Below are 22,688 nucleotides of genomic sequence, written 5' to 3' on the forward strand. Positions count from 1 at the left end.
ATCGGGAATGGTTTCCGGAATTTTTGAACTGGAGTTTGACTGAGAATTTTCTCCCACAAACCAGATCCTGTATCCCACATGTAGGGAGTCAGAACCTTGTTTGCAACACGACATGTCATGAACATTACTGGGATGGCATAAACACAGGTTTCACTGAAGAGTCAGCTAGGAAGGAGTGCAAACCCTTATTAAACACAAGCCTCTGATAAAAGTATGAAGTGTCTAAAAGTGTTAGAGTCGTTTTTCAAAGACTATGTTAAAGAAAAGTGCAACAGGAACACATCAAACTTTTTTTGGTTTTAGAGATATTACCAGCTCCAGCCATACAGTCCCCATACTTAAATGGGGGACACAACTAGAATTAGTATCGTCTCGAGAACCAGAATGAACTTCTTCATTGCTCCCATTGTATCAACACATTTAAATGGAAATAGAACAACACAGAGCAAAAAGCATCAAGATAAAAATTAAGGGTCAACTTCACCTTGTGTCTAAGTGCACCTGGTTTATGGAGCTACTCAAGGGATGATTTTAATTATTATTATTTATGAAAGCCTTGAAATAATACTTCAAGAATTCTCATCAACATGCAGCAAGCCTACATCTGTGCTTCAAAATCCATGAAGAGCAGCAATCTCTCCGCCCCGCTCTGTCTGTAACGGTGGATTTGCTTTCGTCCAGGCTTGATCTAAGAGAATGCTCTTCAGAGAGTAGTTTTGGTCTTACCTTCGCAAGCTCTTGGTCACTAAGAAAGGTCTCAAGAGTTGTCCTCCTTCTCTGCAGCTGACCTGCAACTGGCAGCCCTTATATACAAAAAAATCTGTGACTGGAATGAGGAAAATGACATGACTGAGAAAAAGTCCAGCTAATTGTTTGGGTTTAACAATAAGGTGTGATCTCTGATGTCTTCCAGTGCAAATATTTCCTTATAGATGTGAAAAGTTAGGTAAATTATTGAGCAACATGTATCAAATGCACATCCTGGTTTCTGACCAGCATTTAGTTCGGCATTCCAGGGTGCTAATCCATAAAGGTTGATCTAAAAGGTCCTTGCCTCTTTGCTAGTCTAGTGCAGTGAGTTTTCTGCCTTGCTGCTCAACTGAGTAGTAAAACTGGGATTGGTATGTAGGGCTGGTTGAAAATCTTCCCATAGAAACAGTTTTTGATGGCTATGTGGGTCTTTCATTAAATGAGGTGGGGGTGGGGGGTGAGAAAAAAAAGTGTCTGCTTTCCTCGGAAAATTTCAACTCATAAGAAAACCTGACCACCTGAAAACAAAAACCTTTTCAGTTTTCAGCCAAATACCCAAAAAATTCAGCTTGAGATTTGTAGTTCGGGTACCTCATGCCCCCATCCACCTCTACAGGCTGGGTTCTCCAGCTAGACTACATCTCCCATGATGCACCACAACCAGGGGCTCCCAGCATGCACTGTGGTGGCTTAGCAAGGGGGAGACTATGGTGTGTCATTGGAAATGAAGCCCAGCACACACAGAAGAATGAAGGTGTGAGGCACTTGAACTATAACTCCCATGAAGCATTGCAGCATCATTTCCAATTTAAAATTTTTGGTTTTCAGCCAGAAGTTTTTGCTTGTAAACAAAATGGCAGATGGAATTCAATACTGATAAGTGCAAAGTAATGCACGTGGGAAAACATAATTCCAACTACACAAATGATGGTGTCTAAATTAGCTGTTACCACTCAAGAAAAATCTGTATGATGGACACAGCACTGACCAGCCAAGGGAAAGAGGAAGCCATGTGAGTTAATATAGGGCTCAAGGTCCAGAAGTCAGGAGGATCCTAGGCTGTAGCCACTGATTTTTCTGGCCTAGTGCTGGCACCACAATAAATAACCCACCCACTGCACGGTGTGCATGTTTCCTGCCCTAGTTAGCACATTAAGCAGTACCCATGAGGTCTTGTCTCTGTTGAGTCACTGAGTGACCATACACGATGCACTTAGGGCCAGCTTGTGGCATAAAGCGGAGGTGCCTTTTCCATTTGGGACAGTGCTCTGTGGCCAGCCAGGTCCATGAGCCATCCACCTGGGAGAGAGGGTCCCAGGGATGCACCGATAGAGCAGTCCCTGCAGGCAAAGGGGGATTGGTGGGACACGTGATTAGTTGTGAATGAACCACTCATTACCATTAGAGAGACTTCCCAATGGGATTCTCTGCACCTGTGAGGCACAATGCGGGACCCACCAGAAAAGCACCTGCTCAGATTTAACACTTTGTTTAAACGTCTGACGGAAAGACGTGTCCCCAGAGGATTAGCTGAGATGGCTTTTGTCTCACACTACTTCCAGCTTTAAAGATCTTATCTAGCAGCCAAAGTCAGCATAGGAGAGGTGCCAAGGTACTTATAATGCTGCCATTGTCCCAGCAACTTAATCGCTCACTAACCTCAAAAGAACAACGGGTTTCATTGCTGGCTAGAACATGACATGTAATGGGATATAAGTGTGTGTTGATAAAGGAGTGTTGTGCTATCAGCTCATCTGAGTCACATCAAACTTTGAGTGGATGAAAATAATAAGCATGAAATCAGCATAAGCACAGCTCCGGTAAATGTCACTGGGATTAATCAAGAAGACCGGACTGTGTAATAATGGGACACCTTTCCATGACAAAGAGCCGCTGCTCATTAGTGACCTTTCATTCATGCTCAGAAGTTGGCTTCCTGTCAGCTGTAGTCAAATAGAGATGTCAATGGACGTCATGTGCCTGTTTTAAGGGCACCATAATGGCATTACATATGTTGTGCAAATTGAAGGGGATTTTCCTAAAAAGAATCACATTGAGACCAGTTCTAAGGTACTTTCATAAAAGTAACTCGCAAGACACAACGATTAAGAAATTAAATTATTGTAGGAAGAAAGGAATAGAGATGAAACTGGAGGAGATGAGACTAGTTCAAAAGGAGAAGAACGGGGTGAATAGAGAGAATATGATTTTGGTGCCAGTAATCACTGCGCAATCTTAATTGGAAAGCAGATAACATACCTAAGAGGAGACTAAGGCTTGTCTACACTTGAAATGCTACAGTGGCACAGCTGCACCACTTCGGAGTAGACAGTACCTATGCCAACAGGACAGGATCTCCCATCGGCGTAGGGAATCCACCCCCCGAGAGGCAGTAGCTAGGTTGATGGAAGAATTCTTCCAGTGACTTAGCGCTGTCTACACAGGGACTTGGGCATCTTAACTATGCTGCTCAGAGGGGTGGATTTTTCACACCCCTGAGTGACCGTTACGCTGACTTAGTTTTCCAGTGTAGACCAGGCCTTAGAGAGATCTGGGGACTAGGGAGAAGGAAACTGGTATTGCAAATGTGTGTGAGAGAAAAACAATTGAAATCAGGTGATGGGAGAATTAAGATGTTATGGAGTCCAGTTATCTGTCTCCTTCAGCCTAAAGGGCCCCATGTGTGACACTCCTGTTAGGGGGGGAGGGATAGCTCAGTGGTTTGAGCATTGGCCTCCTAAATCCAGGGTTCTGAGTTCAGTCCTTGAGGGGGCCACTTTGGGATCTGGGGCAAAATCAATACTTGGTCCTGCTAGTGAAGGCAGGGGGCTGGACTCGAGGACCTTTCAAGGTCCCTTCCAGTTCTAGGAGACAGGATATCTCCATTTATTTATTGAAGTGACTCCATTAACATGCACAGTGACGGGAAAATAGACTCCCAGGGCCAGATTCCAAATGCAGCGATTGTGGTAACACCACTGGTGTCAGTTGAGCAATCTGGGTTTATATCAATGTGACTTAGAGCAGAATCTGGCCTGCAGGATTTTTGGATATTCCTGTGTCACCGAGCTCAACACAGTGCAGAAAAAACCTTTTACCCTGACTTAAAAGAATCAGACACCTTGGCTGCTCTATGCGGCACCACTGGGATCATGCTTATACAAGTGGCAGCCTCTCTGCCCATATACACCCCATCCCATCCCTGCCGCCAGAGGGAAGGAGATGTGGGCTGGGGTGCCCCTATACTGTGCTAATCTCCAGCTGTGCTTTTAGCCCCTAGGGGCCATTAGCAGCCAATACACGTTAGAGCTGCTCATAGGCTTCTCCAACTTGTGTCTGGAAACAGAGACCTATTCATGGTCTACGTGCAGTGCCGGTGGGTGATGCAGGACCAGAGTCATGCATACTCCCCCAAGTCAGCTTCCAATAGCCCTTACACCACACACCAAGTGGCATTATCATAATTGTCAAAAACGAAGGTTTGGGGCCTGCAAAGAGTGTTTGGTGGGAAATCAAATAGACACCACCTGGGATTTGCCATTTGATTTGGGGTTTCCCTGCGAGATCATGGAAAGATATTTTGATTTTTTTTTCTTCCATCAGAATTCAAGCTTGGTTCTCATCAGCTGCCGAAGGAGTGAGAATGAAGATCTTCATTTTTTCTTGGAATTGAAAAGAATGTTTGCTAAGCAATGGGGAGAGAAGGTACAAAAAACATCTCTCACAGGGAAACATCTCTGCGGCGTCTGGCTGCTCTTTTCTTTGATTAGAATTTTTTGCTGAGGACAATTTCTTGTCAGCATTACAAAGTGAATGCTTTCTGTGTTTGGTATTATAGGCATGGAAAGATCATTGCTTTTCATGGCTGGCTTTTATAGACTTTTCTAGGGACACCATCTCGAAAACAAGTGCAAAGCCCTTTTCAAAGTTAGCCTTAAATCTCCACTAGCTACCTGATGAATGACATCTACCTTTAACATCTTGCCGCCAAGTTAAAGAAGTATGGGCTGGATGAATGGACTGTAAGGTGGATAGAAAGCTGGCTAGATCGTCGGGCTCAATGGGTAGTGATCAATGGCTCCATGTCTAGTTGGCAGCCGGTTTCAAGCGGAGTGCCCCAAGGGTCGGTCCTGGGGCCGGTTTTGTTTAATATCTTTCTTAATGATCTGGAGGATGGTGTGGACTGCACTCTCAGCAAGTTTGCAGATGACACTAAACTGGGAGGCGTGGTAGATACACTAGAGGGTAGGGATCGGATACAGAGGGACCTAGACAAATTAGAGGATTGGGCCAGAAAAAACCTGATGAGGTTCAACAAGGACAAGTGCAGAGTCCTGCACTTAGGACGGAAGAATCCCATGCACTGCTACAGACTAGGGACTGAATGGCTAGGTAGCAGTTCTGCAGAAAAGGACCTACGGGTCACAGTGGACGAGAAGCTGGATATGAGTCAACAGTGTGCTCTTGTTGCCAAGAAGGCTAACGGCATTTTGGGCTGTATAAGTAGGGGCATTGCCAGCAGATCGAGGAACGTGATCGTTCCCCTTTATTCGACATTGGTGAGGCCTCATCTGGAGTACTGTGTCCAGTTTTGGGCCCCACACTACAAGAAGGAGGTGGAAAAATTTGAAAGAGTCCAGCGGAGGGCAACAAAAATGATTAGGGGTCTGGAGCACATGGCTTATGAGGAGAGGCTGAGGGAACTGGGATTGTTTAGTCTCCAGAAGAGAAGAATGAGGGGGGATTTGATAGCTGCTTTCAACTACCTGAAGGGGGGTTCCAAAGAGGATGGAGCTCGGCTGTTCTCAGTGGTGGCAGATGACAGAACAAGGAGCAATGGTCTCAAGTTGCACTGGGAGAGGTCTAGGTTGGATATTAGGAAACACTATTTCACTAGGAGGGTGGTGAAGCACTGGAATGCGTTACCTAGGGAGGTGGTGGAATCTCCTTCCTTAGAGGTTTTTAAGGCCCGGCTTGACAAAGCCCTGGCTGGGATGATTTAGTTGGGAATTGGTCCTGCTTTGAGCAGGGGGTTGGACTAGATGACCTCTTGAGGTCCCTTCCAACCCTGATATTCTATGATTCTATAATTCTATACCAAAGTGTTTGCAATCTTTGAACTGTGAAAGCAGCAAACAAAAAGTAATTTTTGCTTATCAAATTTCACCCTGGATATTTTGGTGGATAATTGCTTGTAAACATATGCAGAGACCTTTTCAGAATTAATCTTGTAATTCAACAGCAGATCCCAGATGAATGATGTCTGCAAATGCAAAAGGGTCTGCAATTTTTGAAAGCCTTTTTACTGTGAAAGCAGAAGCCCAGAGATTATGTTTGCTAAATGCAAAGATATTTGCACTCTTGGAACGCCCTCTTGTTATAGAATTCTGAATGTTTTGATACCATATGCGCTGCTAAAAAGCCCCATAAAGAGAGCCATGCTGTTTACTGTACCTCTATATGCCAAGGTGTGGAATGCATTTAAGAGATTGGACCATAGCATTGTGCACCCAAAATCCAAATTAATGACTACAAATGATGAAGGGAGCCATGAGCAGCAGTACGGTCCTGTCCACATTAGTTAAATGGCTTCTTTATTGCTGATTTTGCAAACACAGACAATACAGGGACCAACTTTTCCAAAACGATTTCTTGTGCAAAATGGCTGGGTTAAAAAAAAAATACGGACTGCCAGTGTGACAAGGGAAGAGTTTTATGGGATAGTGGGAAATGTACTGAACATGTGAGAAAATAATAAACAAATATGAGTAGCACGTTTGTGCTGACTCTGGAAGCAGACCTCATAGACACTCAGTGCAAAAGGAGAAGGTATCAGGCAAGCTGAACATTCAGCTGGGGAGTGAGTGAGTTGGGAAGAACCCTTCTATTGTGAGAGTCCAACTTGTGTTTGGCAACTTCTGGAACTTTAAACTGTATTCTACTGGTCAGCCACTAGGTGCAGTGTATGTACATCATCTTATTTACAGGAATCTCGGCTGTACCTGGCAGAGCATTAGGGGACCGTATGGTGTGTATGCGCAAGCTATGGGACCAGTCCAGATCTGGTACCGACGTACATGACAAACCAGATGCCCCCCAAGCTGGGACTGACCAAAAAGTGCTCAGTAATTCCCACACTGATTGAGTCTGAGCCAGTCACATCTAACCAGGGGCCCCCAGCAGTGACTGGCAGTTTCTATCACATTTCATCACTGGCACTTAGACACATCATCACCGCTGTGCAGGAGAAAACGACACCACTTGAAATTCAGACGTACTTGGTATCCCATGGAGTGGGGCAAGGCAGTTACGAGGTGAGCGCGGTCTGTACAATACAGCCATGAGGCGTGGCTAAGGTGATCTCCAGCCTATGCCTCCAACTGTGCTCAGCTCCCATGGTGATGGAGAAAGGGGAAGCGCTGCCCCTATTTGCCAGGACAAGAGTTAACTGAACACAATAGGGCACGTTTTCGACCAAGCATCAGTTTCCTCTTATGGAGCTTTCGTGCCCTGCTTTCTGACCCAGTGGCAGTGAAGGAAGCCATACCATTGACCGCTTTCATTAAACGGCCACCAAACCTTTTCCTTTGATCTAAGTGCCTGGTGCCCCGTGTTTACCAGCAGTCCAGAGTCCCTGGAGTTTGCTGCCATATTGTCCCAGTCCCACTAGGTCTTCTCTTGCTTTTAGTATCGTCAGTATCGCAAGCCTCTAGCACGCTGGGGAGCCCATAAATTCAGCACTCCCAGCTGTCACACATGGCACAATCATAGCCCAGCCTGGCAGGATGTCAGGACCCAGAGGGTCCTAGAAGGCAACTGTAGGAATGAGATTCAACTACATTCATAAGAACAGCCAGACTGGGTCAAACCAAAGGTCCATCTAGCCCAGTATCCTGTCTGCCAACCACGGCCAATGCCAGATGCCCCAGAGGGAATGAACAGAACAGGTAATCACCAAGTGACCCATCCCCTGTTGCCCACTCCTAGCTTCAGGCAAACAGAGGCTAGGGACACCATCCCTGCCCATCCTGGCTAATAGCCATTGATGGACCTATCCTCCATGAATTTATCTAGTTCTTTTTTTAACCCTGTTATAGTCTTGGCCTTCACAACATCCTCTGGCAAGGAGTTCCACAGGTTGACTGTGTGTTGTGTGAAGAAATACTTTTTTGTTTGTTTTAAACCTGCTGCCTATTAATTTCATTTGGTGACCCCTAGTTCTTGTGGTAAAAGAAGGTAAATAACACTTCCATATTTACTTTCTCCACACCAGTCATGATTTTATAGACCTCAATCATATCCCCCCCTTAGTCGTCTCTTTTCCAAGCTGAAAAGTCCCAGGCTTATTAATCTCTCCTCATACAGCAGCCGTTCTATACCCCTCATCATTTTTGTTGCCCTTTTCGGAACCTTTTCCAATCCAATATCTCTTTTTTTGAGACGGGGCGACCACATCTGCACGCAGTGCAGCTGCTGGTCATTTGTTCCCAGGCACCTACCTAACTAAAATGAAGGGAATCAATGTTCCATTTGCTCTCTTGAAATATCCCTGCGTAGACAGTCGTTGCCATGGACAGTGTGTGCGCTGACCAGCTGCAGAGCGCTGCACACTCAGAGGTTCATAACAACCCAGTGAACTTGCAAAACTGTTTTTATAGAGTAAGAAAAATACATGTTTCCTTTCCTTTGTTAGATGTTCCATTGAGAGACCTGGGTCATGTTAGAGAGGGGTCCAGGCTGCGGAGTTCAAAACTGTAATCAGACCCAAATCCAAACTTCCCTAACATTTGGGGATGCTCAGATTCACTTTTCCGCTTCAGCGCATTTTAGAGATTGGCCCAGGTCAGATCCAGATCTGGATGGGCTCTAGTGGTGCCAGATCCAGTCGTGGTTGGGTTCGGGATATATCGGAACCAGTTCGTTTGTAACTCCAGAGCATATTTCAGCACCACGTTGCATAAATGGGAGTCTGCTCAAGGCAGACTCAGGACCGGAAGGGGTTGGAGAGCACTGGCAACGTTGTGTGGCGACATCTGCTCAGTGTCCTCCTGCCTAGCACGCTTTAGTTCCTCAGTGTCCTGGACTCAGCAGCCAGACACAGCCGGTAAAACCTTCTGAAAAGAGGAAACACCAAGAATGCAGAGAAAGAAACTAGAATCTTTTATCGCAACGGCACATGAAATGTGAAACACCACTGCCCACAGTGCACTGCTGTTCTAAACTCCCGTGAAGGCTACAAGCTGTAACAAAACGTCACTGAGACAATTACAGAGATTAATTATATTCAAGAAAAGGAGCGGCCCTTTGATTCCGCTACAGGCAGAGCCCAGCGTACGCCAGTTACCGGGAGCGGTGTTGCCTTTTTACGTTAGTTCTTTAAAGCCAAAATATTGAATCAAAATGTTACAAATAAAAAGAGGAAGACATGCTTCCGGGGACACCAGACTGGCTGTTCTCCGTCTCGCTGACTCGTTCCAGTGGTGGTGAATAGTGTCGTGACGCCGCCTGGATCAGCTTGATGTGGCTTTTACATTCAGCACAAGAGCATTCTGACAGAAGTAAAACAGGTCACAAATATTAGTCGCCAGCTAGTTCGGCGCTTAGATCCCTACGTGCCGACTACCAGCACAGACCATGCAATTTACAGAAAAGCAGGTGCCAAGTAAGTCTCCATACACTTACCTCAGACATGCTAATATCAGCATTTGCATATTTAATGCCCAGCAGGTATGGCAGAGGAATCCCTTCTTGCAGTGCCCCTAAAATGAGCAAACAGAAACCAGGGTGAGAACTGCCTTGGGCAGTTGAAGACACTAGCAGTGCTCTGGTCACTTCTCCCCTAGTCTCCTGCAGCTTCCCAACTTCTGTTAAAAACGCCTAGAAGATTTTTTGTGTACACCAAGGAGGACTATTCTATTATTCCGATGGCACATTTTCCATTCCAAATATCGATCTAACGCCCAATAGCTAGACTGGGTCTTCTGTGTATTTTGTGATCAGCAAACCTAAGGAAAGCTAAGGTCAGATGAGCCCACTGGTGTTTGGAGATTTCCAAAACGTACTGAATTTATGAAAATGATCTCCAGTTTCCCATGGGATCTAGTTTTTATTTTGTCAGCAGGTACCATATTCAAGGAGCTTCCAAAAATGCACCTGTGATGCATCTGTTTTGCATGCATAGACCTCAGGTTTCCATGAGCAACTGCACATGCAAATGAGCATGAGAACATACACACATTACCTGTTCTGAATGCCCAAATGCAAGTTCTGCATGTGCAAAATGGCTGTGTCTGCAATTTTACTGGGCACAGTTATTCACCGACTCGTGAAAGTTCAAGTTGGAAAGGCTTTGCTAGGTCAGTTAGTCCATGCCACTGTCAGAAAAGGTTATTTCAGTCTAAAGAAAGTACTGGTCGTCATGTTCTCTGAGAAGGATAAACAGTTTACAAAATGGAACCATCTCATTGCCTTACCATTGATTGCTGGCACATACGCAGCTTCAATAATATTCACCAAAAATCCCTTCACCAGCAACTCCTGAAAAGAGAGAAGTGATCTACTAATCCTGCCACAAGCAGCTTCCACCCCAGTCACTTTATATTGGCTCTGATTTCATCGGTGCAGACGTCCAGTTACAATGGCCCCGAATTCAGGCAAATTGCTTGTTGTTTCAAAAGCCGGATGGAAAAATTTGAAAAATTCAAAATCTCAAAGGAAAATGACCATTTCCCCCCCGTCCCCCATTTTACCACCAGTTGTAGTATTTCCTTTGGCAATGACTCATGACTCTTCCACAGGTCAGCTAGTGACCGAGAATCGGAACACAGTGCAAATTATCTCCCTCTGAGGCCAAATAGATCACCTCGGACAAACCGAGAGCCCTAAGAGCCTTGCTGTAATTGTCTCCTGTCCTTCACAGGCTTTTATGTTATGTAAGTACAAACCCTGGACATCAACAGCCCCTCCGTCTCAATAATGAAAGCGGGATTGGGGTGAGTGAGGAACCTTGAACCTTCAATGCATACACTGTTAATGCAGAACAGATTTTCATTGCAGCATTGTTGCAAGCATTGGGGATGGTTATTTATTGACCAAAAGTCTTCCAGGAATTAAAGTGAGTGCATTAACTCACAGCGATCGTTCCAGATTGTTAATACTTCCTGGCAAAAGAGGTGGTGAGTTCTCCAATTAATTTGTCACTAGAACTTCTTACTTGTAATAACATTTTGATTTAGGGGATTATAGCACATTGATTTTTGAAATAAAACTATTACTAGGAATACAGGAAATCCAGCTGAGTTCCCAGGAATGAACTCCAGGGCTAGACATTTTAGACCAACACGTCAACACTCAGATTCATAGATACAATTATTCTTCAGCATTTGCTTGTGCCGAGTATCACACACTCCACTGAACTCACAGCGAACGTGCCGATGGACGAAGCCGCCAAGGCCATTTCATACAAGCTGCAGAGAAAGGAAATAGGCATTGTCATCTCCTCTCCACTTCTTGTTTTGCCTGCCGCTGGCAGCATTTCCCGCAACCCAGCCCCCTTTCCTCCCTCCAGCCTCTTCGTTTGACTTGCTGCCCTGGATCAACGTCTCCACTCACTACAAGGGTCAGACGTCTGACAGAGCTTGGGCTTTATCTCTGCACTGACTCCACTGATTTACACCGGTGTAAGCAAAAGGAAAAGCTGACCTTCTCTTTGCCAGAAAGATAGGTATAGAGATGAACGAACCTCCCCATTAACTCACAGAACCACTGTTCTCCCTTCCCCGACCTAGAGCTGGGCAGGAAATTCTCTTCCTGTCCCACAAAAATTGTCAAGATTTTGAACAATTTTCCTGTCCTAAATTGGGAGGAAAAAATCAAAATCTTAAAATTTTTCATAAACCAAAGACGCTGGGCAAAAATTCAAATGAAATATTTTGTTTCGATTTTGAGGAGGGTGTGTCTGTTTATGGTGGGGGGGGGTTGCTTTGTTTTTTAACTATAATTAGCTTAAATTTCTAAGCAAAAAATCATTTTGAACCAGGAAATGAGAATTTTTCATTCTGATAATGTCCGACAAATTTTTTTTGACAATTTTGAAACTTTTTTCAAAATTCTTTAATCGAAAAATTTGTCAAAACTTTTCAAAATGCTTCCATTTTGACCAACTGGAGTTTTCCAACCAAAAAAATGTTGAAAAATTCCCAATCGACCCCCCTCAACTCTCCCAACAGGTGCTGGATTGGCTTTCCTTGAGTCTCGATGGGTCCCAGCTGTAAGGGTATTTTCTAATTGATAATTTTATCAGAAGCCTCCTGGAAGGAAAAGAAGCGGATTTCCTTTTGTTCACTTGTCAGTCCGATTTCCTTTTGGGTCTTTTAACTCCTCGGCTCCAGGGCTCACCACAGCTGACTGACCCACCTTGCTTTGTCCATTCTCCATGTCCGCACATAATACTTTTCTTTATTGTAACTACGGATGTGACTGGCCCTAATCAAGATAAAAATTCTGCACATTTCATCTTATTCACAGTTCACACATCTCAGAACCGGGGGTTGCGAACACTTAAAATGATCAAGACTATGTGGCCCCAGCCCATCCTGCTGCCCCTCGGGGGCTCAGCACCGTTCCCTCTACCTAATTTGTCCTACTGGGACTCTACCCAGCGACCCCTCCTGGCACCCTAGCAATACCCGGGCATGGTTTCGCTGTACCTGGCCTTTCCAACGGTCAGGAATTATCACACTCTTAACGGTAAGAAACAATGGAATGAGACTAGCGAACGTCTGACCTGTCCAGAGCCAAGGAGATCCGCAGCTTCTCTTCTTGAAGAGAGAATTGGGTCCCCAAATTGATATGCTGCAATGAGAAAACCGAGTCAGCACCGGAAGTGGGTTCAGTCCTGCATGGCAGCACGTGGGCATGGAGCCAGACCTTTGGCCCAGCGTCAGTCTCCATTGAGCCATTTTAGCGACGCGAAGGGGGCTTCCAGCTGCCCCACAGAACACAGAGGAATGCCCAGGGGATGCTAAGCAGGGCCCGGCTTCCTGCCTCCCATCTAGGAGGGGTGTTGGGGGCAGGCTGGGGACGCTCTAGCTCTCCCTAGAGCAGCCCCTAACCGATCATTTCAACGTACAATGTTGAGGACGAAGAGGGACTCCCGAGCAGCGTCGGGCTGCGACGTGAGGAACTCCGCGGTGCCGAAGAGATGCACGAGGCCTTTGTCCTGCTGCATGGTGAGCACGGGCCGTTGAGTTATTCGGATTTCAACAACCATCGGCTGAGACGGAGGCAACGACTCCGAGAGCTGGTGAGATTCCAAATGCCAAGATGATAAAGCGACCGGCCCACCCGGCCCCCTCTCTGATCAGCCTCAACAAGGCTCTGGAGACCAGCACCCGCAAGCCCATCAAACTTCCAGGTTACCCGGAAAATGGTGGTCTGAGAAAAGCATCCCACTGGCATTGAATTGTGTGTTGATCTGAGAACGGTACACGTCCCTTTCACTGGCATTCCCTGACGCTTTCGTGTTCCTTGGGCAAGCCAAACCTCCTCCTCTTACATAATAAACACCCCCCCCCCTTGATCAATTAGTTGGTACAACAGCTGGTTTTCTTTATTCTTCTCCCCCGCAATTTTGAGGCGTATCCTGCGAGGGGTTCAGCACCTGTGACTCCCTCCAAAGGCAGTGGAACTACAGGCGCTCAGCCACTCTTGGGATAAAGCCTGGAAGAACCACTAGTACCAGTCCCTCAACTTCTGTGAGCACCAAACTCATTCCTTTTTGCCCAGATTTGCAGAAATGTGCATGCTTCATTTGCACATGCAATTAGCCCAATGGTGACTGCAGGCACCAGTAACCCGCTAGGCACTTAGCTGACGATATGGAGCCACTGTCATTATCACGGCATATGCAGTCACAGTAATATGCAGGCAAATGGATCCACAATTCTGAAAAACGGGGCTCTCAAAAATACCTGGATCTAAGTTAAACCTGGTGAGACAATTCATCATGTTACCCAACGCCCATGATCTGTCTGGTTGATAAAACGAAGAGAAAGCAATGCTGGGTTCGGGGAAAGATCCAAAGCAGAGGATCCTGGTGGAGGAGGCACCATGCTGTCTGCTTCCACAGAAACTAGGGTGACCAGGTGTCCCAATTTTATAGGGACAGTCCCGATTTTTGGGTCTTTTTCTTATATGGGCTCCTATTACCCCCCACCCCATCCCGATTTTTCACACTTGCTGTCTGGTCACCCTGCAGGAGCCCTGAGATGCCTCAGAGGCCAATGGGATAAATAAATAAAGTTCACCAACCGTGGGGATCAAGGCTCCAAGTGTTGTCGTCGTTAATGGAGGAAGCCCAAGAATCTGCCAATAAAATGTGAAGAGGCAGTGAGACGATAGGCTCACATTAAAAAGGATGGGAGAGCAAAGCAAAATAGGCAACGATTATATAGGAAAACTGAAATCAATGGGCCACAGCCTCAGGTGCATTGGAAAGAGGGCACAGGTAGGTTTCTACCATCTTTCTTCTCCCTCACCCCCTGGGTACAGCCAGGAGCTGCTTTGGCCCCTGATCAAGTTACAGCAGCATCAGCTGGAACGGCCCCCATGAGCCATTCTGGGGCCCAGCATTGTCACCATGCAACAAGCTCTTTTCCTCCACCCCCTGGCATCCTGGCTCCAACACCCACACTCTGCTGGGGGGAACTCGGGGTAAGTGGCATTAAACTAGTAAGCCAGGATTGTGCCTAATGCCACCTAGAGATTCCATTATACAAGGGAAATCTGCAGCATCCAGGTGTATGGTAGATAATGAGTTTCTGAATTTATCTCATGGAGTAAATTTCTTTCCTGCTCCAAGATATTACAGGAGTTGGGACTTTACGCTTGTGACTCCAGCTGCAGGGTCACTGCAGGGGAATGATAAACAGGTATGGATCTTGCCTGAATCGGTGTTTAGGTTTCCTCATTAGCCCCAAAGGAAAAGCCCCCACTTTGAATTGCTCACTGTGGTCTCCGTGACGTCAAGGCTGAGGGATGTTTGTAGGAGAGTTAGCTCGGCGCTCAGGAAATTCACTGACAGGGCCAGCTGGGTAGCGGAGTCCATTTTCGGCGGCAGGGAGGTAAGAGCTGGGGGGTCGGTGGGAAGGTCAATGAGATCTCCGCCCTCATGCAGGACCGTGGTCTGAAAGGAGAGGTAAAGAGAGGCATTCGGCCATGTCCAGAGAGGGGCGCCGCGATCCAGAGGGTTTGCATTTGGACAATACACAGGCCACTGGCAGACTCTCTTTGCCTTGTTCTAGGATTTTATGTATAGAACACTGGCAACTGGGGCCCGAGATTGAGCAGCTTCCTCGTCCACGCAGCCCCCTGCTTAAGGCTACAGGGGCCCAGGCAGCACCTATGAGAAGAAGGGTCCCTGAGCCCCCCGCATCCCCTCACACCCAGCCCAGCAGTGGGGCTTACATTTAAATCCAGTTCTATGAAATCTTCACTCGTCACCGGCGGGCTCAGCAAAGCATAGCGGATGCTTCCAGCGGCGCCGACTGAGCTCGGGGCTGCAGAGAAAAAGCGAGAAGCCATTTAAACAGCAGCAAACGCTCTAAGTGCTGCAAACCGGACGAAATGGGACGCCCGATGGAAGCAGAGCAGGGTGCCCTCCCGACGATGTTAGCCAACCAGTTACACAGGAAGGCAGTAACTTGAGTGCCTCTGCCCTCTGCATCCGAAGAAGTGGGTTGTAGCCCACGAAAGCTTATGCTCTAATAAATTTGTTAGTCTCTAAGGTGCCACAAGTACTCCTGTTCTTTTTGCGGATACAGACTAACACGGCTGCTACTCTGAAATCTGCCCTCACTGCTGCCGAATGCTTGGGCCGGGTACAATCCGGGGCTCCCGATGGGATTTCTCTGTTGCTCTCTGCCCACATGAACAAGGCCTGTCACCTGGGCTCTGTAAAGCAGCCCACGAACGCTCTTTGGAGTTCTCTCCATCAGTTTCCCCACAGACCCTTTTGCCACCCCTGCAATGGTCCTGGTGGCCTGGAAGGCTCCATCTGAAACCCTGAGCAAAACCCAATACAGATCCCTCTGCACTAGCCAGCCCTAGAGAGAGTGAAATAGACCAGGAGAGGACTGGGGATTTGTTCTCGAGAGGACCCTTAATACCCAACTATCTCTATGTGCCTTGAAGAGCAATGAGTTGTCTCCTTAGGCACCACTTCAGGAAAGCACTTAAGCACATGCTCAAAGTTAAGCACATCCTTAAGTCCCCAAGGGGACTAAAGCACTACTCAATGCTAAGCACCTGTTTCAGTGATGTACTGGAGAGGGCTGCTTTCTTGAACTGAGCCCTGATAGTGCAGCGATTGTGGGAGATGTGCAAGGCAACAATTGTGTGACCACCCTCCACCCCATTCCCTTTGTGGGACCAGGCCTTGTTCCGGGGGTGCCCTGACAGAGCAGGCCCGGAGCTCCCATGAGTGAAAGGACAGCGACTGTGCCTGCAGCAGCACTCCTTGGCCTGCCCGCTCTGGCCTTGAACGAAGGCATCGTCCTTGGGTTTGCTCCGTGTTCTGGGAGCTACTGAGAAGAGGACAAGATGAAGCCACAACTTACAAACCAGGGTGGTGAACTTTTGGTTCACGAGGGTAAGCACAGCATCCACTGCTGGACACAGCTACAAGGTGAGGGGAGAAACAAAACTCCAGTGAGGCACAAGCAGTAACAAGACCCAGAGCCAGGCACTTTCCCTATTGCGAAGCTTTTGGATTCATCGGTGCGGGGCCAGATTCTCCTCTAACTTCCAGCAGTGTCCCAGTGGGGTCACTCCAGTGGAGCTACTGCCCGATCTACACCCAGGGCAAAGTCGAAGCTTTGCATCACGTTGTGCGATGGGCATCACGCAGCTCAGAGCCTGGTCTACAGGCTCGGGCTCACACTCCAGCACTAAAACCAGCAGAATAGACGCTGCGGCTCAAGCTGGAGCTTGGGCTCCGAAGCTCCTCCCCAGAACACCTACGCCGCGCAGCAATGTTTAGCGCCGCAGCACGAGCCCAAGTCTGCAAACCCTGGGCTCTGAGACTCGCTGCTTGCTGTGTACACGTACGCTAAGGGGCACAGCACAGAACTCACAGCCCGGGGGGCTGGAGGTTGTGGTGGCTTTATGCACCTTTCTGCCCTCCCAATCTGGGGCTGTTTCGGGGCCTGGAGAGTCCGGGGGGGCCTGTCTAAGTTACAGCAGCCTCCCCAAATTGCCCTATGCCCACAATCAATAGAACCCTGCATGCTGTGCCACACCCCCGTCCCCACCTGGGCTTGTCCAAGGGTCCTGGGGGGACAGCCTTATGACTGCGTGTGCAATGCATGCACTGGGGGGATCCTCCCCAAGGTGGTTGCAGGCAGGGCTTTTGAGACCCCTTTATGCCACGCTGGCCCTTTTCCATGCTGCAAGGGGCCAGAGCAGAGGCAAGTAGCTCACCCCTGGAGTACAGATTAGCTGCCATTCCTTCCAGTTCAGTCCCAACAAAATCAAAGTTCTCCACACCGAGGAGACGGGTCTCAGAGAGGGACCAGCCGTGGTTTATTTAGGATCCATCTACACACAAACTTCCTCTGGTTTAACGGAAGCACTTTAGGCAAACCAGTGTAACGCTCTGTGTGGACACTCACTCCGATTTAGCTTAAATGTGTTTCGAATCAATTTAAGCTGAACTGAAAGAAGCCTGATTTAAACTGAAGTATGAGTGTTCACACAGCATAGTGCATCGGCAAAAGATAGGAGTGTAAACGTGGTGGCACATGTCAGCAATGCGAGTATGTACCCAGGGTCCCTGGAGAGCTTGCACTGCTGCATCTACACTGCTGTTTGCAGCTGTGCTAGCAAGGGCATGTCTACCCGAGCTGCAATCCCAACTCCAGTTGGCAGTGTAGACACGCTATCATTGGTCAACAACACACCTCCAGTTAAACAGCTGCAAGCGTGTGTGTAAGCAAGTCCCTAAACATTGAAGGGTTGTTGAGACATGGTCATTCACCATTGTGACCACTGTAGGCAAATGTTGTGTCTGTGTCACTCTGTCTGAGATGACAAGCTCTTTGGGACAAGAACTGTGTCTTCATTTATATTCGTACAGACCCCAGCACATTGCAGGGGGTACCAGAAACAGACAAATCCTAGAGCACATTTACTGTTACCCAAAAGTGTCCTACTTCAAATACAAACAGTACGAGAATTGTTTACTGACCACCACCCCTGGGCAGTTATTCTCTGGAGGAACAATGGTTAGTGGATGAACTACACGAACAGACTTACCATGTCTGGCAAGACTTTTTGAAGGGTGGTAACCAGGAACTTATTCACAAGTTTGGGCAGCATGCTGGGCAAAGGTGGTAAAGAAAGAAATCAACAGAGTAAATAAAGAGATTCAAAATGACAACAGTTGCTGCAAAGCAAAAGGTCAGAGGATCAGCTCCAGAAGAATCCAGGTGGCAAACTAGTCAGAAGTGTTTTGTGCTGGGCTGGCTTTAAACAATGCTAAAAGGTTCCCATTCCTAGCAGAAGCTCCGTCATCCTGGAGATCATTTCAGTGCACATAGATGGATACCGCATGGAAATTCAGTCAGTTGTCTGTGGGTGAAATTCACTCCAGTACCGGGGGGCCAGCTCTTTTCCTCTAGCACGTGGTGCTCTGATTTTCACTCTGCCAGCACTGAGCTGGGGACGTGCCCTTATGGTTATAAGTGTTAAGTATTACAAATAGTGGCAAATCTAGTGAGCACTGTCCTCCATAGCAGAGGCTAAATCTCGGGCACTCACCTGCTGGGAAGGTTGGTTTTAATACTAACGAGAGAAATCTGGCAGTCGCCAACGCTGAATTTGGGGCAACCCAAGTCATCCTGCGACAGTTTGTTCTTGGCGGTCATGTTCGCAACCACTGTGATTTCCATATTTGCACCTATAAAGCTGCACAGAGCAAACTTCAGTTACCTCCTGGTGAATTCTTTACTTGCATCATCCTGCAGGGAGACCAGCTAGCATCCAGAAGGGAACTGATTGGTTCAGGGTCCATGCCAGCTGATCTCCTCCTTCTGATGCCTTAATGTAGGGCTGCTCATCCTGACCTTTCCAGCTTGCTAAAGGGAGGGGGGGCTTCTGGGGTAGTCCCAGGGAGTTGCCTTAGGGAAACGGTTAAGAAATCACTGCCCTAGAGTCCATGTGCATTGAGTCTAAGACGACATGTCTAGCGCTGCTCGGGACTGTTTATTTATCTCATGGCAATAAAACTCCTTAAAACTCTCCTGCTTCTTGCTCATCTTCTGGCTACCTGATTTTATGGAAACCTTGAATTTACCCTTTGGCTAGGGACGTAGAGCTAACGCTATAGCCACACGAGCCCACGCATGCTGAGCTGGTGAGAGAGGCAGGCAATGCCGAGCGCCGGAGTGGTGAGAGCTGCTTCCCGGGAAGAGACGGCTCTCCATCAGATCAATGCACTGTGCCTCTGGAAAGGCAGGCAGAGGAGTCCGAACGGACGCTGGATGCACCAGGGAGGGTACGAGATACAAGTCCAGCCTGGTGGTCTTTGGCATGCCAGGTGTGCCTTACACATGGAGTCTGTTTGATAAGTGCTGGTGGGGGGCCCCTCTGCACGTTACCACCCCTTCTCTTCCTTAACTTTGCAGCTCTCAGGCCCAAACTAAGCCCTTGTTTGCCAGATGCTCTCAGCTCTGGCTAACCCATCTGCAGAGAATGCCACATGCTGGGCACTGCACTTCAGGTGTTGGACATTTTTGCAGAAGATGGGAAATAAACATGTTGCATTCCTTGCTGTCCTGAATATAATTGTTTTTAATTCCTTATCAGCTTCCTGGGATCATTAACTCAAGGAACTTGGGAAATAGTTTATCCAATAGATCTGCTCACACGGTGCCTTTTCCCAGGTTCCCCAGGGAGACCTTATTTGTTTTCAAATATTATCAGTTCAATACGAATTGGTTAAAAGGAACGACGCCTTCTCACACTCCGGGCAGGATTGCACTCACCTCTTCCCAGTGATGGTTATGCGAGTTAACACAGCCATGAAGAGCCCAGTCCCTGGTAAGAATGTTAGCGTTATCTCAGGGGGTTGAAAGTCTTTCACTTTTACCCTATGGGATAAAAACAGGGGAGTAGTTAGCAGAGTGGGTGCCTGCACCAGTGAGACCGGAGTCTAAAGGGATACAAATCCCGTCAGGATTATTCCATTTGTCATTGCAGCAGCGTCTAAGGGCTCCGGTCTGGGATCAGAACCCCACGTGCTGTAGAGACACAGAACTAAGAGATGCTCCCCTGTCGTGAAGCGCGCAGACTAAATAAGAAACCTAGAACCCTCCGTGATGGGCAGACCACGTCTCCATGGCCCATGCAGAGGTTTGGTATGCAGGTCAAAAATTCCTAAACAAACAGGGGACAAGTTATAGTAATCATAGAAGCGTAGGCCTGAAAGGGACCTCAAGAGGCCATCGAGTCCATCCCCCTGTGCTGAGGCAGGACCAAGTAAACCTGGACCATCCCTCACAGGCGTTTGTCCCACCTGTCCTTAAAACACTCCAACGCCAGGGATTCCACAACCTCCTCAGAAGCCTGTTCCAAAGCTCAGCTACCCTCAGAGGGAGAAAGTTTTTCCTAACATCTAACCTGAATCTCCCTGGCTGCAGATTGAGCAGATTACTGCTTGTCCTGCCATCAGTGCACATGGAGAACAATTCATCACCGTCCTCCTTAAAACGGCCCTTAACAGATTGGAAGATTTATTAGGTCTCCCCTCAGTCTTTTTTTCTCAAAACTAAATATTCCCAGGGTTTTTAACCTTTCCTCATAGGACAGGGTTCTCAACTTGTAATCCTTTTTGTTACTTTTTCCTGGACTCTCTCTCCACTTTAGCCACATCTCTCCCAAAGTGGGGTGCCCAGAACTGGGCACAGGACTTCAGCTGAGGCCTCCCCAGTGCTGAGCAGAGCAGGACAATGACCTCCGAGGTCTTGTCTTGTTAATACACCCCAGATTTCTATTAGCCTTGTTTGCAACTGCATCCCACTGTTGTCTCATATCAGTGGCGATGGAGTCTTCCTAAAAGTGGCGGGGCCAGGAGGCCCCGTCCCTCCTTTTCCCCACAAGGTCCCACCCCCTCAGCCAAGCCAGAGCTGGGCCAGGGAACCCGGGCTCCTCTACCTGCCCGGGGTGGGGAGCCCAAGAGGAGCCCCTGACTCGTGTCCCCAGGCCCCAGTGGAGGGTCTGTGGTTCCCCACAGCTGCCCCAGGCTCCCTGGGTCGCTCTTCCCTGAGCTGGGCTCCAGCTTCTGGCCTGGCCAGGGGGCAGAGCCTCTGGAGGAAGAGAAGGGGCAGAGGCCAGGCCCATCCACTTTCAAAAGTGTGAGAGCCGTGGCCCCTTGGCCTCCTCTGTTCTGGCACCCCGACTGATATTCAATTTGTGATCCGCTATCCCCCCAGGTCCTTTTCAGTGTTACCACCTAGCCAGTTATTCCCCATTTTGCACTTGATTTTTTCTTCCTAAGTGAAGTATTTGGCACTTGTCTTTATTGAATTTCATCTTGTTGATGTCAGATCAATTTTCTTGGTGCCACCCACAGATTCTATAAGTGTACTCACCACTCCATTATCCAAGCCATTAATGAAAATGTTGAACAGAACCAGACCCAGGGCAGACCCCCTGTGGGACCCTTTTAGATACAGCCTCCCAGTTTGACAACAAACCATCGATAACTACTCAGAGTACAGTCTTTCAACCAGTTATGCACACACCTTAGAGTAATTTCATCTAGACCACATTTCCCTAGTTTTCTTATGAGATCATCATTTGGGACAGTCTCAAAAGCCTTACTAAAATCAAAGTATACCATGTCTTCTGAGTCCCCCCATCTGCTAGGCCAGCAACCCCATCAAAGAAGGAAATTAGGTTGATTTAGCATGATTTGCTCTTGACAACTCCACGTTGGCTTTTACTTATTTCCCTATTATCCTCCAGGTGCTGACAAACGGATTGTTTAATCATTTGTTTCAATATCTTTCCAGGTGTTGAAGTTAGGCTGACTGGTCTGTAATTCCCTGGGTCCTCTTTGTTCCCATTTTTAAAGATCAACAGTATTATGTTTGCCCTTCTCCAGTTCTCTGGCTAAATGCAAACAATGTCTCCAGATATGGGTGATGCTGTATCTTTGATTTAACTTCAGCCTCTAGTCCCTTCTGTATCTATCCATGAACTTCTGATCTATGGCCACCCTGTGTTACAGAAATTTGCTGTGTCTACAACCAACTCCCTAGCAAAGTAAGCAAGAATTACAATATTAACGTATGACCTGCTTTGAAGCAGCAGCTCACAGGCTGTGTTGCCCTCAGGTGATGGCACCTCCATATGTTCGTAAGGCCAGTCATGCCTTTGTCACTAGCATGCTGCTTTCCATTAAAATCACACTTATGAATGGCTCCAGATTCATTTGTTTCTCGTCTGGGCTGATGCTTCCACCCCTAATGCAAATAGCTAGCATTTTTCACCTGCAGAGCATTGACATAATGCTTGGGTCGTGTTCAACTCACCTTGAAATGCCCTTGATGGGTTTGACACCTGGCTGCGTTTTAGCTGCAGCTGCTGCCAGTTTCTGAAGAATGTCGCTCTCAGTCATTGCGTCGGAGACAGCTGGAATATTTCCGCAAGACAAGGTGTGGTTAGCACAGATGCCTCATCAGCAGGGATGGAGATAAGTGGGGAGGGGGGGGGGCAAAGGGCGAGGGAATCTTTTGTCAGGGAATTCAGGAGAGCATGCTGTGTAAATCATTCAGTTGCATGGCATTCCTATCCCAGTAAACACAGGTGTGGCTGAGAAGCCCATGATGACAGTCATATGGCAAATTACAGCAATCTTTGCTGTCACTCCGTGTGGC

General features: G+C 47.6%; 1 protein-coding gene across 1 annotated transcript; it reads right to left on the reverse strand.

The window, feature by feature from the left end:
- Nucleotides 1–8,834: 8,834 nt before the first annotated feature.
- Nucleotides 8,835–22,429, reverse strand: BPIFB6 (BPI fold containing family B member 6). Its single transcript, XM_024215431.1, has 13 exons — nucleotides 22,344–22,429; nucleotides 19,794–19,898; nucleotides 18,568–18,714; nucleotides 18,064–18,127; nucleotides 16,368–16,428; nucleotides 15,217–15,308; nucleotides 14,759–14,935; nucleotides 12,881–13,051; nucleotides 12,536–12,603; nucleotides 11,171–11,216; nucleotides 10,224–10,287; nucleotides 9,433–9,509; nucleotides 8,835–8,864 (listed from the first exon to the last, which is right to left on the reverse strand). Exons 1-13 carry the CDS (start codon nucleotides 22,427–22,429, stop codon nucleotides 8,835–8,837), a joined length of 1,188 nt encoding a protein of 395 aa, XP_024071199.1.
- Nucleotides 22,430–22,688: the final 259 nt, after the last annotated feature.

This window comes from Terrapene carolina, unplaced genomic scaffold, assembly GCF_002925995.2.
Source record: "Terrapene carolina triunguis isolate 2854851 unplaced genomic scaffold, T_m_triunguis-2.0 Scaffold130, whole genome shotgun sequence".
Taxonomy (NCBI): Eukaryota; Metazoa; Chordata; order Testudines; family Emydidae; genus Terrapene; species Terrapene triunguis.